The 16,555-nt window shown below is 42.1% G+C and overlaps 1 protein-coding gene across 8 annotated transcripts in view; it reads right to left on the bottom strand.

The window, feature by feature from the left end:
• APBB2 (amyloid beta precursor protein binding family B member 2) overlaps nucleotides 1-16,555 on the bottom strand; it is a 358,694-nt gene that overhangs the window by 177,750 nt on the left and 164,389 nt on the right. For all 8 annotated transcript variants that reach the window (XM_087864178.1, XM_045816074.2, XM_045816077.2 and 5 more), the window contains 2 exons: nucleotides 14,293-14,361; nucleotides 2-823 (listed from right to left, as the gene is read on the bottom strand). In XM_087864178.1, coding sequence (XP_087720304.1) covers nucleotides 2-823; nucleotides 14,293-14,311 — 841 coding nt within the window. In that variant the 5' untranslated portion in view covers nucleotides 14,312-14,361. The remainder of the gene's footprint in view (nucleotide 1; nucleotides 824-14,292; nucleotides 14,362-16,555) is intronic.

Raw genomic sequence — 16,555 nt, 5'->3', positions numbered from 1 at the left:
CCTGTTTCATCCGGAGAACTGGGCGAGGCGCTCTCTTGGGACAACGTTGTCCAGCTGGACTCCTCATCACTCGGTGCTAGGTTCTGGATCCGGTGTAGGGCGCAATCGGTTTTGGCCCCTGTTTTAGGGTGATCCTTCTTGGTCTCTGGGCTGGATGACACTGTGGCCGCATGGCCATCTTCAGGGCTGAACTGGGCTTTGTTTGGTTTCTGTGGCAGCCCCTCGCTGTTCCCAATGAGGGTGGAGGCCTGGCCCTGGCCCTGGCCTGGCTGGGACTTCTCTTCCACAACCCCGTGCTGGTTGCCCAAGTTCTGCTCTAGTTCCCTGGTGGAGGTTTCCAGGTCTGCATAGTAATTTAGGAAGCTCTTGGTTCTCCTGGGTTGGGAGGGTAAAATTTCACAGCCTGAGGAATCGCGCGGGTGGGGCTCTTTGCCCTCTAACTTCTCAGAAGTTGTGTTGAGGACTGCAGTGGGGCTGACGTTCTTGTTGGGGTCCTGCTGTCCCTGTTCTGCAGCCTTCCGGAGCTCGTTCTCCCCATTTTTCACCAGCTTGATGTTGGCAGAGCCACTTCCCAGCAGGGGCTGCGCGGCCGGATCAGAGAGGCCCATCGCCACCTGGATGTTAGTTAGTGCATATTTTTTCCTGCATTTGGGGGGCGTGCTGTTCTTGGTTTCAGTGTGCTTTATCTCAGCATTCAACAGTTCATTGTGGGAGGAGCGGAGATGAAGGGTGTTTGGTGGTGTGGCCGGGCTGTTTCGATTCGTGATGTCTGTGGCTCCGCTGCTGGCCATAAACACTGCCACAGTGTCTACACCTGAGTCAGCTGGAAAAAAGAAACTCGTCATTAGTCATTAGCTGCCTGATGTGATTAAACCGCTTAGTATACAGTGAGCCAACATCTTTATACAAAAAAATTTAAAGAGTTAATGCTTCCATCGTATACATTCTTAAAGAATTGACCCATTTTCCTTTCTATTTTCACTGCTCACTCAAAAATTGAATAGGAACAAATAAAAGGCTTAATGTGCATACACAAAAGTCAATTTATAGAAAAGTTAAGAGGTCTAAGCGTCCAAAGTTTATTTAGAATCTCCCTTTTGCATCCATATAAAAGCACTTTCTTCTGGTCATTATTCACAACCTTGAAAATCACCCCCTTTCTAAACATTCACATCACATTTCTATTCTGCAGTTCCTTTGGGTAAGAAAAAAGTTGTTCAAACATCCTCTGGGGCTCCGGCTTTCTTAATTAACCTGAAAGGTCACTGTTCACTGATGTACCACACATCCAAGGTAATTTTTCTCAACCATGTTCAGAAATTGTGCTCCGAATGCCTGGAAAAACCAATCTCCATTAGAGTTTGCTAATATCTTGGTGAACATTTTTGACCTAGGTTTAGTATTTGTATGAAACAGACATTTTGGAGAAATGGCTCAGTTACTCGAGAACGTGTACACACACACACACACACACACACACACACACACACACAAAACTATTACTAGGGGCGCCTGGGTGGCTCAGTCATTAAAAATCTGCCTTCAGCTCAGGGCGTGATCCCAGGGTCCTGGGATGGAGCCCCGTGTCGGGCTCCCTGCTCCGCTGGGAGCCTGCTTCTTCCTCTCCCACTCCCCCAGCCTGTGTTCCCTCTCTCACTGGCTGTCTCCCTCTCTGTCAAATAAATAAATAAATAAATCTTTAAAAAAAAATTATTACTAATAACGCAGCCTTGAGCCCTTGGCTACTGCTGTGTTAGAGCCCCCAAAGGAGTCTGAATATATTCCACTGAATTAAAATACAGACTCAGCTGTTCGCAGTCCCCACATGCCCTTGCAGGACTCTAGGAAACTACCTGACAGTTGCATTTATCTCAAATATTGTTCATACCATCAGTGATTTATTCCATGTGTCTCCTGCTAGGAAGAAAGAAAGGTTTCGCAGACTAGAAGGGAATAAAATTCATCAGCAAGAATTCCTAAGGTTTCACATTTCTCAGCCTAAGAATGAACCCTTTCTTATCTGATCCTTTGCCCTCTACAGAGACCTCAGTGAGGTTAACCAGCAAATGAACTGAAGCACAGCTCCTAACATTCCTAAAATTGTATTGTGACAACTCCCTCTTCCACCCCCAGGCAAAACAGGGACCTCCACAGGAGAGAAGGTAAGAATATTCCTCTGTTTGGGAGCTTAGAGGTACTCCTTTCTATTGTCAAATACTCAGGATTACCTACTTTAGGGAAGAGTCACCCACTCATCCTGGAGTCTGTGTGCTTCTAGAAAGGTAGGCAACATACCCTGTAGACATCGCCCACCTTTATAACGCAATGACTGTGTGGCCTAGAGAGAGAGTTAAGGGCTGTAACCCAAAGTGGTTAGACTCTGGACCCCATTCTTTAGAAGTACTATTTATCAGGATTCCTGCTTACCCAGCAACACAGCTAAGCACCTGGGCTTCATTTTATAGGAAGAGAGAATCTAGTTTGTTTCTCCCTTTTAAACAATACCCTGATGACTAAAATTTTAAAAATTATACTGTTTTAACTATTACTACCATTTTCATGTATTCCAATTTAGAATTCACCCCCACTCAAGAGTAGCACTTGATATGAAAGGGCCCACCTTGAACCCACATGGAGTCTTTTCCCTGACACACACATCTATAACATGGGCGCACAAGAGAAAACTCTTGGGTATTTAGAATGACATCACTAGGAGAAAGCAGGAAATCTTTGGCTTTTTTAAAGACATGGCAAAAAAATTTCTATGAGGCTATTTTATGACGTCAGGTACTATATTCTAGCAACGTTATCAGGGAAAAAGTTTTACTTACTTTGTTCATAACCATAAACATTTTCAGAAAGAATATTATCAAAATTTCTAGGTGATTAAATAGCTTTTATATCCTGAATGTGACAGATAAAAACTTTTATCCATGTTCTCATCAGCCTTCTGGATCCCACTGTCCTCCCTATGCCCTTCGTAACTCTTCTGTATGCTAGAAATCACGAAGGAGAGGTTTGGGCGTATTAGAACAACAGGACCATCCTGTAGAAAACAGCTCGGTGCTGTTTCTGTAGATCGAAGCCTGAACACAGTTCGAGTGTGCTTTAGATATTAGATGATGGTATCACCTGGTAGCAAAATCAAAGGTTCACATCTAGAACTAAGGCAGCCAAGTTAATGTTATGAAGTATACAGATGGCTCTAGGAGTTAACTATCAGCTAGGCGGTCACTTGGGGTCAAAAGAAGTAGGTAGAAGTTAGCAAATTCCTAAAAGGACCAAGGCTTCAAAGAAGGAGGCCCCTGAAAGTGGGAGGCAGTGCCCGTGAGAGTAAGAACACAGAACTCAGGGCCAGGGAGACAAGGCTACTTACTAGCTGAGTGACCTAGGACACCAGACCTTCAGGGTCCTTGCCTGAAAAATGGGGACATTCATAGCACCTGGTTGTTGTGAGGATTAAAATGAGAAATGCATGCAGAGGGTTTAGCACACATGTAACAATAAATGTAAGCAACCCTCACTCCTTTACATCCAAGGGACAGGGCACGGGGCTGCCTGCCAGAACCCCCAAATTTACCACCTGATTGCTCCAAGCGATAGAAATGGTCCTGTTGTATGGATACACAGAAAGACTAACAAGATGGGATAAAGAAATTGGGTCCAGAAGGGTTTAATAATAGGGAAAAAAAATTCCTCAGTGTAAGAGGAAGGAGGTTTGTGCTTCTTTTTTAAACCAAAGAAAATCTTACAATGTCTCTTTAAATCTTCTATTTAGCTGTTTCCTTTGGAGTCCAAAAGCTTCAGAATAAGTCCAAATTCCTTGATATAACAGATAAGTTAAATTCTCCATTTCTTTGCTGTAAAATCAGGATAGTAATAGTATCTTCACCTCACCGAGTTTTGTCGAAAACTAAGAGAGATGGCTGTCAAGTATTTAACCTAATGCCTGGCATACTGTTAGGGATTAATATTATTTTAGAGATCCGTCCTTCCCCACACACTTTTGTCTCTGATCACCATACCTCAGCCACCATATTTATTGAGCACTTTCTTCTTGCCAGGCACCACGCCGGGAACAGGGAGACCAAGACACACAAGATCCCACCTGCTAAGTGCTTTCAGCCTTGTTGAAGAAGAAAACACAATAATGTGATAAAAATCCACCAGGATGGGAGTTGGGGGGAGGTGCAAAGGAGTAAGTGGTCTTCCCACCTCAGTCTGGAGAGGATCTGATGGTAAGAGAGGGTGGATCAGCATTGGGGGAGTCTTAGAAAATCAAAACACAAAAGGAGATATGGAAAAGGGGAGGAAGAGTCAGGCAGAGTCCTACAAGACATGCTTCAAGGGTCTGCACTTGACCCTGAGGCAGAGAAGAAGACCAAGCACTTCAATAGCATGAAGAATGAATCTGAGGCTGAAGAGAAAGAAACAGAGGGAGAGGGAGAGAGAGAGAGAGAGAGAGAGAGAGTGTGTGTGTGTGTGTGTGTGTGTGTGTGTGTGTGTGTGTGTGTTGTATTCCTTTATAGGAAAGGGCATCTTTCCTCTAGCATGTTCTCCAAGATGACTCTGGGGAACAGGAATTAAAGAAGCAATGTAAATTAGGCAATGAAAACATCAGAGGTCATCAGGGAAAGAGCAGAATGAGGTAGACAGAGGGTGCCTCCCTAACCAAAGCGGCAGGCTAGCCCCATGTCCATGCCCTTCCATTTGGTGTTAGTGTCTGACTCTGCCATTGACCGAAGGGAAGCCAAACCCAGGCATGGAGACTACCTGGAAAGCTACTGCAAATAGTCCAATCAAGACAGCAGGGAAAGAACAAGGTGAGCATGAGAGACTTAGGCATGGGGTGGGGGGTGGGGGGTGTCTTTCCCTCTCACTGCCTTTGTGCTGACTCTAGTCATCGATCTCTTGACCAAGGCATGAAGATAGGGCCTCCATTAAGTAGCATTGGCTGATTATAAGAACATGGGTGGCTTCTGTCCCTAACAACGTTGGGAGAATGGCAGAGGTGGGCAGAGAGTGACCTTCAAGGAACTTCACTATACACAAAGTACGGGTAGAGAAAGCAGCTGGAGGATGATTTGGGGTTACAGGAAGGCATTTTTCTTTAAAGATTAGATTAGTGATGCTTTATTTTATAAGCTGGAAACGCAGAAGGCAACAGAGAAGGGACAAATGGAAACACAAAAGAGGGACAGAGGAATAAGGTAAAATCCAGGTGATGAGAGGAGGGACCACAGCAGCTATGAGAGTGTCAGCCTTGCCCAAGACAAGGGATACTTCTTCAGGAGGGAAGGAAGGAGAGGGAGGAAGGGTGGGGACAGGCACATATCCCACAGCAGAACACCAAGCCGAGGAAAAGCGGAACTGACTCAATTTTCTCTGTGAAAGGAAAGTCTTCCCATGAGGGGAAGCAGGCTAGGGGAACATAATGGGAGGAACAAAGTCCAGAAATAGTCACGTGGGAGAAACACAGAGTTGGTGACTGTTTCTAAAAGAAATGTGAAGTTTGATGGCATAAGAACAGACACACAGATCAATGGAACAGAGAGCCCAGAAATAAACCCATGCATGTATGGCCAATTAACTTATGACAAAGGAGCCAAGAATATACAACTGAGAAAGGACAGTCTCTTCCATAAAGGGAAGGAGTGGGAAAACCGGACAGCCACATGCAAAAGAATGAAAGTGGACCCGGCCCTTATCCCCCACACAAACATTAACTCAAAATGGATTAAAGACTTGAACGTAAGGTTTGAAACCATAAAATTCCTAGAAGAAAACACCGGCAGTAAACCCCTTGACATGGGTCTTGGCAATCACTTTTTGGATTTGACACCAAAAGGAAAGGCAACAAAAGCAAAAATAAACAAGCAGGACTACATCGACCCAAAAAATCTTCCGCACGGCAAAGGAAACCATCCACAAAAATGAAAAGGCAACCTACTGAATGGGAGGGGAAAACAAAGACATAGTCACAGAGGGGGACAGGATTAAGGTGTCATGTGGGAAAGTGACCAGATGAGGAATGCATTCTGGGTATGGCCTAGAGAGGGCAGGGAATGGAGCCGGGAAGGGGATAGAGAACTGGGAAGATAAGGCCAAGGGATCAAAGGTCTCCAAAAGGTCAACAACAGGTGTCATAGGTACAAGGAAACGTTTGCAACCCCAGCTGCATGTATCCCTTGAGGAACTTAAAAAAAAAAAAAAAGTACAGAAGGCTAAGACCCACTCCTAAAGACACCCCCAAAGATTCTGATTCAATCAGCCTGGGATTGGGCCTCTTCAGGGTGATTCCAATGTGTGGCCAAGGCCGAGAACCACTAGAACCAGATAATGATTTCAGAGGCACTTGGAACATTCTGATCACGCATGTCCCATTCCCTGTCTTTGCACACAGTCTCAGCATCCTTCCCTCCTATCTGGCAAATTTCTACTTCAGCTTTAAGATTCAAGGTAGATATCACCCAGTTGTGGACTGTCTTCTTGCCCCTCCAGGCAGACTCCAAGGCTCCTTCTTTCTATACTCCCAAACCTCCATACACTTATCTCTGACAGCATCATTCCCATTGTGTTGTTTTTGCCCTGTTGGAGATTCCCATTAGACTGTGACCTCCAGCAACCAAAACAGGAGCACAGCACACAGTAGGTACTCAATGCATGTTTGCAGAACAAATCATTGAATACAATGAAAAAAAAAAAAAAAAACCAAGTGTTTCATTAACATCTCAAGAAATGTTTACATTGAAAGTCTAGCTTTTCTTCTTCTCCTCCTCCCGATCTTCCTACTTCTTATGTTCCATAAATGAGTGAAACCATATGATAATTGTCTTTCTCTGCTTGACTTATTTCGTAAGAGAAGAAAGGGAAGAAGAAAGGGGGGGTAATCAGAAGGGGGAATGAAGCATGAGAGACTATGGACTCTGGGAAACAAACTGACGGCTTCAGAGGGGAGGGGGGTGGGGGACTGGGATAGGCTGGTGATGGGTAGTAAGGAGGGCACGTATTGCATGGAGCACTGGGTGTTATACGCAACTAATGAATCATGGAACTTTACATCAAAAATTAGGGATGTACTGTATGGTGACTAACATAATATAATAAAAAATATTATTATAAAAAAATTAAAATAAAAAGATAAAATAAAATCTAGTTGGGAAAAAAATAAAAATAAAAGTCTAGCTTTTCTCAAGCTTTTATCCCATGTAGCATCTGAGCAAGATTTAAAATAAAATCTTGCAAGAGACTATCCAGACCAATTTATTTTGCTCCTCTGCCTCGGCTCAAGAAAATTCTTGTTCAATTCTGCCATAATTCCCTAAAGAAGAAAAGGCTATTTAGAGTCAAAAGTACATGTGTTGTGACCCAGAACAGACCAGTATACTTCTCTACCATACCTGATTTCTCATCAGCTGTCATCCTACCAGCTCCAAGTCTTCCAAGCTCTGCTACAAACAGCACGGAAGGCTGAGCAGAGGCTCTGGTGCACACAGCACAACGCTGCTGTCCCCACCGTGCCCCCCAGCACCTAATTGCGGGCCTTCCTCTTTCCCCTCCTTCCTCATATTTACCACCGGCATCGTTAGTAACAATCAACAAAAGAGAATTACATATGATGGGAAAGAGCAACACAGCAATAATACAAATACTAAAAATTATGGAGAAAAACTAATGCTCTGTGGACATAAAAATGTAAGGATGACGATCTTCCTCTTCTGCCCGAAGACCACTCCCTCTCAGTCACCTTTTGCTTTCACTCTTCTCCACTGCTTTCCCCAATACTAGTACTAGATCGAGACTCAGAAGATGGTGCGTTCAAGCCACTTCCGTGTCTCTGTGCCCCATGAGCTTACTACAGATTTGAGCTCAAAGACCACTTGCTCTAATACTCCCTATAAACTGTGGGGATGGAGGGAGTTAAATCCACTGACACATGGGCTAGACCCTAAGTGAGAACTCATGGCATTGCCACCCTACGTTTCCCAGACTAGAAGCATCGGAATAGCCCTTTGTGAGTTTATCCTCCTGAATTCTCTCGATTTTCCTTGAAAATCCAGTTTTAGTAAAATCCTCTAGTAAATCCAGTTTCCCCTTCCCACCTCCTCCACACCTGCTTTCAGACCCGCATCACTTATCAGTTTCTTTCTAAATCTGCAAGCGTAATGGGTCTGCAGTCTAGCCTGTCACATTTTGCCCTGTATCATTCTAAAAACAAACTGATCGTGTATCTCCCCTGCTTAAAACCATCTACTAGCCCCCTGTTGTTCAAATTCAGCTCACTCTACAGCCACTTCAAATCCCCCTATGCTAGTCTCAATCGACCCTTCTAGTCACATCTCCTGTCACTGCTCCCCACCATGTTCTCTACATTGAAGCCAAAATCAACTTTCCTGCCAATGCCAAGCCCCTTCTCAACTCTTTTCCTCTGCACAAGGAGTTTGTTTTCTCTGCCCAGGAATATCCTTTGCCCTCATCTCCCCTACACCCTGCCTGAAAACTCCTTCAAAACCCAGCCCCTTTAGCCTTCCTCTGACTCCTATACACAATGAAGGCTGCCCCCTCCTCCACGCTAGGTATGTGGCAGGCTGTTCATACCAGCACTGCTATACTATACCATAAATATCAACTGAGATGTCTATCTCCCCTTCTAAACTCTAAATTCTTGATGACTGTTTTATTCATTTTTTAGGACCGTTTCATCGAGATACAATTTACATATCATAAAGCTCGCTTTTAATGTACAGTTCAGGGGTGTTTAGCATATTCTCAGAGTTGTCCATCCATTACTACGATCCAATGACAGAACGCTATCATCACCCCAAAAAGAAACCCTACACTCGTTCGCAGTCACCCTCTATTCCTCCCATGCCCAAGCCCCTGGCAACCACTAATCTACTTTCTGTCCTTCCGGACTTGCCCATTCTAGACATTCCACAGAAACACAGCCATAGAACATGTGATCTTTTGTGACTGGCTTTCCTCGCTTAGTGTACCGTCAGGGTTCATCCATGTTGTAGTATGTATCCTTACTTTATTCCTTTTTATGGCCAAATCATATTCCATTGTATAGACAGACCACATTTTATTTAACTGTTCATCAGTTAATGAACATTTAGGATGTTTCCACGTTTTAGTTATTATAAATCGTGCTGCTATGAACACTCATGTACAAAGTTTTGTGTGAACACGTTTTCAATTCTCTTGGGTCCACACCCAGGAGTGGAATTGCTAATTATATATATAATTAACATATGATATTACATATTTTATATATATTTGGTTATATGTATTTATATGATTATATCATATTATATATAAAGTTATATAATTAAATACATATGACCTTTGGGGACCTGCAGGAGGTTTTATAAAGCAGTTGTACCATTTTACATTCCCACCAGCAGTGGATGAAAGTTCCAATTTCTCCACATGCTCCCCAACACTTGTTATTATGTCTTTTTTATGATAGCCACCCAAGGAGGTATGAAGTGGCATCTCACTGTCATTTTGATTTGCATTTCCCTCTCATTTTTATATTCCCAGAATTTCCAGGGCCTTCTACACAGCCTGGCATAGAAGAGTACTCGATAAATGTTTGATTCAGTCATCCGTTCACTCATTCATTACCTAAATATCCGTCAAGCATCTGCTATGTGCTGTTGCTCTTCTCAAGGCCAAGAACATGACAGTACACAAAATAAGCAAAACGAATGAGGAATGGGTAAGCACATGCCAGCAACCCTGAGAGTCTTCGGTACAGAGGTGGTTCTGCTCCTGGATTTCGGGGGGTGCAATGGGGCCCCAAGACTTTGCCATTACCTCCGCAGCTATTCATCACGCTGTTAGGAAGCTCCAACATCAATTCGGGAGGACCAATTCCGATTGCAGAGCTGGGTGTAAGTTAAGAGTGTGACAAGAGCTCGTATTACTATGGTCATCGCTCTCCTGCATGCCCACGGGAAACATCTGTTATAGTCTGGCATGCGTTTCCTCTTCAACTGGTAACAGCCCCACAATTTTTCTTGGGGAATCAACCTTCCTGCATTCTTATTCCTTCATTCAACAGATTCTCTGGTGTGCGCGCAAAAGATACAGTTCTAACTGCTACGGTTATAGCAGTGAACAAAACTGACAAAATAATAATACCTCCTCTTGCACAGCTCACATTCTAGGGGTCCAGGTAGAGATGACACTGCCCCTTGCTTTGTGGAGGACATGGCCCAGGCCCAGCCAGTCAGAGTAGCAAATCCCCATGGCTATGGTGACCGGCCCAAGGAAAAGCAAGCGACCCAGGCAAAGCCAGTCCTAAGACTGTTGCTGGAATGATCAGAAAAGGGGTGCTCTCTTTTCTCTTTTTCTTGAACTAGAAGATATTAGCCTAGAACTTTGACGGGTCACCATGAAGAGGCAACCGGAGTTAACACGGACCTATGAGCAAGCAGAGCCACGAGACAGAGAGAGAGGAGGAAGCTCTTAGTGACGTTGTTGGAATCCCTAAAACAAGCCACACCTGAAATGTGATAACCCCTAGATTTCTTGGTTATTAAAGTCAATTGATTGTGTGTGTGTGTGTGTGTGTGTGTGCTTAAACCACTTTAAACTGAGTCTTCTTTTAGCAACTGAAAAAAAAAAAGGCTTTGTTAATAAATGGAGTACTTTTTATGAGGTCTAAACAAAATGAAGTAAGCCAGGCTTACTTAAATTCCATGACCAACAAGGCCTTCCAGAAACCCAGAGTCACAAAGATCCCAGCACGGAGATGTGACCCTTATAATTCGGATGGCATCCTAATATAAACCCAGGCTGGAACCTGTACTTAAACCTGCCCCCTCAGTTTCTCTTTTCTGAGACCTCTAGGCATCTGTCAAAGAAAAATTTTTGTCAGCAACGACGGGAAACTCTTCTCTCCATACCCTGCTGCTCTCCGAGTGCTCCCGTGACACGGTGACAAAACTGGAAATTGACAAATGGCTCAGGGAAGCTCCATGTTTGCCCTGCTTGTCAGTGAAACTTCACAGTTTCTTCATTTTCATTTTTCTGCTACACAGTTTTATTTCCACTGAGGAGTTAACAGCCAAACTTCTACCCTGAGGAATGTTGCCTTTTGAACTAGACCTCAAAGTATTAAGGAAATGAAATAACTCAGATTTTTTTTTTTCTTTTAGGAAGGAGAAGCAAAATAAGGCCGGTTTCCTGAAATTACTCATGAAAGTAAACTCTCAATGTGACGAAAACGATAAGAACTTCTTTCTGAACAAAAGCGGCAAAGGTTATGGGTCACTGAGACAGATCACAGGATTAAAACCTTGAAAGTTTCTTTTCTTTTCCTTTTTTTTAAAGATTTATGTATTTATTTTAGAGAGAAAGCACACTTGCATGTGAGCGGGGGGGGGGGGGGGGGTAGGGGCAGAGGGAGAGAGGGAGAAAGAATCCTCAAACAGACTCCCTGCACCGTGGGGCTGGATCCCAGGACCCTGAGATCATGACCTGAGCTGAAACCAGGAGTCAGACGCTCATCGAACTGAGCCACCCGGGCGTCCCTAACCTTGGAAGTTTCTAAAGCTAGAGGAGAGCAGCTTCACACAGCTGATTCACAGGGCGACTTCCCAGGCTTTATGGGAAGAGGGTGATTTCAACAGCTGGGTCTCACCCATCTAAGGGTTTCCCATGCCCACTCGACTTAATTGCCTGAGGACTCACTTTGTTAATAAACATCCCAAGGGGAGCTGAGGAGACTCAAGAGAGATGTACCAGAAACTTTTCTTCAAGAAACTCAGAGTGGGCAATGAGAAGGAACAGTTATTAAACAAACTCACCATGGCTCAAGGAGGTAGAGAGTCTTATGAGGAAAAGGTATTTGGGATGAGGAAAGAGTTTTAGGGAAGGCACTCTGGAAAAAGCACAGCTGAGCTGGGTCTTGACGGGTAGGTAGGAGTCCAGCAGCGGGCCAAGATGAGAAAGGCACGCCAGAGGAGGGAACCTGGCATTCCTAAATCACCCGTGGCAAATGTGAAGATCAGCTGTTTTGGAAACCCAAGTCAGAATTTGTGTATTCAAATAAGAATGAAGGCCTTCAAAGCAGTCACCTTGGGACAGTACATGCTTATCCCAAGGATATTTCTTCTGATCAATCTCTAAGCCATTTTCATCGTTTAGAAGAGCCTTAACATCTTCAGAAGATTAAGGTGTGTTTTAAATACAGCTCTAGACTTTTATGACCAAGTCTGATGAATACGGTCAATGATCAAGCTTGAGAATACTGGTTGAGGTGGGCAAAAGCAGGTGAGCGATCAAGTAATGACACAGGTTTTCCTGAGTAACTGACAGGCTGGGCCTCAGGTCAGTTCCAACAGGGAATATAACACAATGGCAGAATCCTTGAAATAGGGTAACTACCAGACTATGTGACAGGCTGAGACTGGCTTGGAAGGGACTCCTGAGTTGAATCTTGAAGATTCAAGAGGAATCTTCTAGGCGGATAATGATGTATGTTCTGGGGTATGTTTGTTTTTTAAAAGGCTGCCTGTAGTCACAGCTCCCAGGAGTCGGAAAATGGGACAGCAGGCTACTTTATCTCAGTTATTGGTCCAGACTCTCCTGCACTAGCTGCCACCTAAATTTTCAAGTAAAAAATGATTGGAATATACACTCCACTGAGATAATACTGCTTTCCGTGTAAAATATGTTGCATCCTATACCAATATACGATAGTAGTAGCTGTCATTGAAAAACCCTGCTAGATAACAGTGTCATTCTCTCTTAATATAACTACCAGAGAATAAGACACTTGAGAACCATTCAGAAGAAGGAATACATTAGCATAATAAAATATAAGTGACAGTAAGAAATTCCTAGAAGTTCATGATTAGTTCACTTCCATTTAGAGGAAAACACACTTTATATACTTGCCCAGCTTTATTCTTAGCTTCCATACAGAGCCTATCTTGCCATGTAATAAAAAATTTTAAACACTAAAGAATTCCTAAAAGAAATCATTCTCAACAACTTAAACTGTGTTTTTTAAAAGAACACATGTATTTGCCTTGATTTACCAAAATTAATATGACTGTTCAAATATGTATTTACAAAGAAAATCTACTCCCTGCCCCTAAATTATCACAGTGTGATCAGATGGTCTCTAAGAATCAGCCCTAAGTTCCTAATTTTCCTGCGTGAATTTAGGCTTGTCACACTGTTTTCAGCTGTTTTGTATAAAAAGGATATTACCTGTCATTCACGTATCTCTACTGAGCTTAGTATTTATTGTTTTATTTAGTTTTCTGTTGAAATGGAACATGCAGTATTATATAAAGGAGAAAACAGCTTGGACGTACTTCAGGAGTTTAATTACAGAACTGAGAGATTTTAATACCTATTTGCCCATGGTTCAAAACTACTTACTAAAAAACTCAGAATTTGCTGAGTGGTTTGTATCCTAACAAATATGGATACCACCAGATTCGTTTTTTTTTTTATTTTCAAGATTTTTTTTTTTTAATTTATATATTTGACAGAGATAGACAGCCAGCGAGAGAGGGAACACAAGCAGGGGGAGTGGGAGAGGAAGAAGCAGGCTCCCAGCGGAGGAGCCCGATGTGGGACTCGATCCCCGAACGCCGGGATCAGGCCCTGAGCCGAAGGCAGACGCCTAACAGTCGACTGCATTACCCAGGCGCCCCCACCAGATTCATTTTTCACTTGCAGTCCTATCCTATGTTTAATTCAAAATATTACTGCAATAACTTCTTCCTTATTATATTACTGTGAGGCAAAGAAATAAATCCCACACCACATCATGTATGGATTAGCATCCGTCATGACACAAAGAAAGGGATATACAATAAAATTAAGGTGCTTTTCTTAAGGCCTGAATGTAATCAACACTTGATCAGGGAGAATACTGAATTGGGGAGTTCTACTCTAGACAAACCCAAAAATGGCTGACCACGAACACCTCATTGTTCATACGTAAGTGTTTACAGGCTACCATATGCAATGCTAGATGGCAAAATTTGACATATCTTTAGTTTCCTGTTATAATCAACAAAAATATTTTTACATTATGCTATTACTAGAGTCATGCAATTATTACACGAATACAGGTAAGTCCAACTGATTCTTCTATTTAACCATCTACTTTTCTACTACATTAGTGAACAAGAAAAAACAAACACATGTCATTTTAGCACACCATGTTTAACATCAATACAATCATCCATCATCTCTATTTGTTCAAGTTTTAATATTCATCTGCTTCTCTGCATTGAAACATGAGAAAATATGTCTGACCTGGAAGTACTTCGGACATGGGTCAGTGGACGCCAGCAGTGGTGCAGGAACTAGGTTATAATTTGAAATCTGAAAAGAGGGATCATTGGAGAGATTAAAACCCCAAATAACAAAGCATAAAAGAAAAAAAAAAAAAGCATAGCATCAACAATCTTCCAAAAGCTGTCAAAAATGTTAAAACAATTTTTGGCAGATAATATCCAAATTTTTGTTTATTTATAGTTGGTCACAACACATTTGACTGAAATTTGAATTTCTGCTTAACCACATTTCCCACAAACATTTCTTGAGATTTTTTTTCCATGCCGGGCCGCAGTTATCTATCTATCTGTCCTACTGTCTGTCTGTCTATTTATCTATGTGTCTCAACTTTTCAATGCTTTTTCTCATTAAAAACACACAATTCAGAAGGCAGTAACGAAAAAACTGGTGCATTTCACCAGATAAAAATGTAAACATTATGTTTGGGAATACAAAATGACTATAAACACCGTAGAGAGAAAAAAACAAGCTGAAAAAAAATTTAACACTGCAATGACATAAAGGAGTTAATTTCATTTATATAGAAAGAGCTCCTTGAAGTCATTCAGAATTTCCTTGAAGTTATTAAGAAAAATATGAGCAAGCCTATTGGAAAATGAGCAAAGTACAGGATGAGTCCCAAGAGAAACACAAATGTCCAAGAAACATATAAATAGCTAACCTCATTCAAAACTAAAGAAAATGCAAATTTGAATAACAATGACTCACTGTTTTCCTCTATCACTGCAAAGATTAACAAACTTGATAGCACATGACCTCAAGCAACAACACTGGAAATAGCAATTTTCAAAACTTGCTAATGGGAGTAAAAGTTGGCACAACTTTTTGAAGGGCCATTTAGAAATATCTGGGCACTGGGTGTTATACGCAACTAATGAAACATCGAACTTTACATCAAAAACCAGGGATGTACTGTATGGTGACTAACATAATATAATAAAAAAATATTATTATTAAAAAAAAGAAATATCTGAGCAAATTTAAAATGCACGGACCCACTGCTCGGCAATTCCATTTCTTTTTCTTTTTTTTAAGATTTTATTTATTTATTTGTCAGAAAGCGTGCGAGAGAGACAGACAGAGAGAGAGAGAGAGAACAAGCAGGGGGAATGGCAGGCAGAGAGAGAAGCAGGCTCCCCGCTGAGCAGTGAGCCTGACGCAGGACTCAATCCCAGGATCCTGGGATCATGACCTGAGCTGAAGGCAGACGTTTCACCATCTGAGCCACGCAGGCATCCCAGGAATTCCATTTCTGAGAATTTATTTTACAGATAAACGTATGTGGACTCTTGTTCTAAAAGCAAAAGATCAGTAACGAACTGTTCTTCGGTGGACAGCTGGCTCATTAAATTCTGATACACCCATACAATGGAGTACTGTGAGCTATTAGGAAAAACAGAGTGGAGCTACATGAGCTGATATGAAAAGGGCTTTAAGACATATCACTAAGAGGTGAACAACATGCACAGCAGGGCCAAATCGAATTTGAGCAAGATTTTGAAAAGCGCATACACATGTACATGCACGTAAGTGCGTGCACACACATATACACATACGTCTGCACAGAGAATCTCTTGAAGGAATAATAAAGAACCAGACACAGTGGTAAATTGCCAGTTTACCCAATTAGATACATAATAAGGAAACTGAAAACAGACCATATTTTCAACGAGCTGCTATCAGGAATGTCAATTAGAATGATAATCTATTATAATAATTCAAATGCAGATACTGCATGATTCCATTTATATGAAGTACAAAAACAGGAAAACCTTATCTATGTCACGATAGTGGTTTACACTGGAGGCCAGGAAAGGGGGAGCAGCAAGAGCGTAGACTCGGGGACATTATGATGGTAAATGCACTGTTTCTTGATCTAGATATGGAAATTCACCAAGCTGGACCCTCACGTGCACATTTCTGTATGTTTATGTGAGAAGTTTTTTTTTTTTAAGTCAAATGTTGGCAGTTTTCTAAAGCATTATTCAAACTGCATAACTTTATATTTGTGGAGACTAAATTCTATTCTAACCTTTCCAAACTAGTAACCTTTAATGGGCATTACTCCCAACTTTATGATTCAGATAATGACCTGACAACTTGGTCTACTGACCCACAATACATTTTTAATTATATTTCCACATATTGTGGGTAAGGCTCATTACTCTGCTATAATTAAAAGGGTGGGTTTATTTTAAATTGTCCTGAAACAGCAAAAGAT

The sequence above is a fragment of the Ursus americanus genome, chromosome 8, assembly GCF_024610735.1.
Source record: "Ursus americanus isolate L20-20 chromosome 8, mUrsAme1.1.p, whole genome shotgun sequence".
Taxonomy (NCBI): domain Eukaryota; kingdom Metazoa; phylum Chordata; class Mammalia; order Carnivora; family Ursidae; genus Ursus; species Ursus americanus.
The sequence above is the reverse complement of the archived record's forward strand: the minus strand, read 5'-3'. Positions and strand labels throughout refer to the sequence as shown.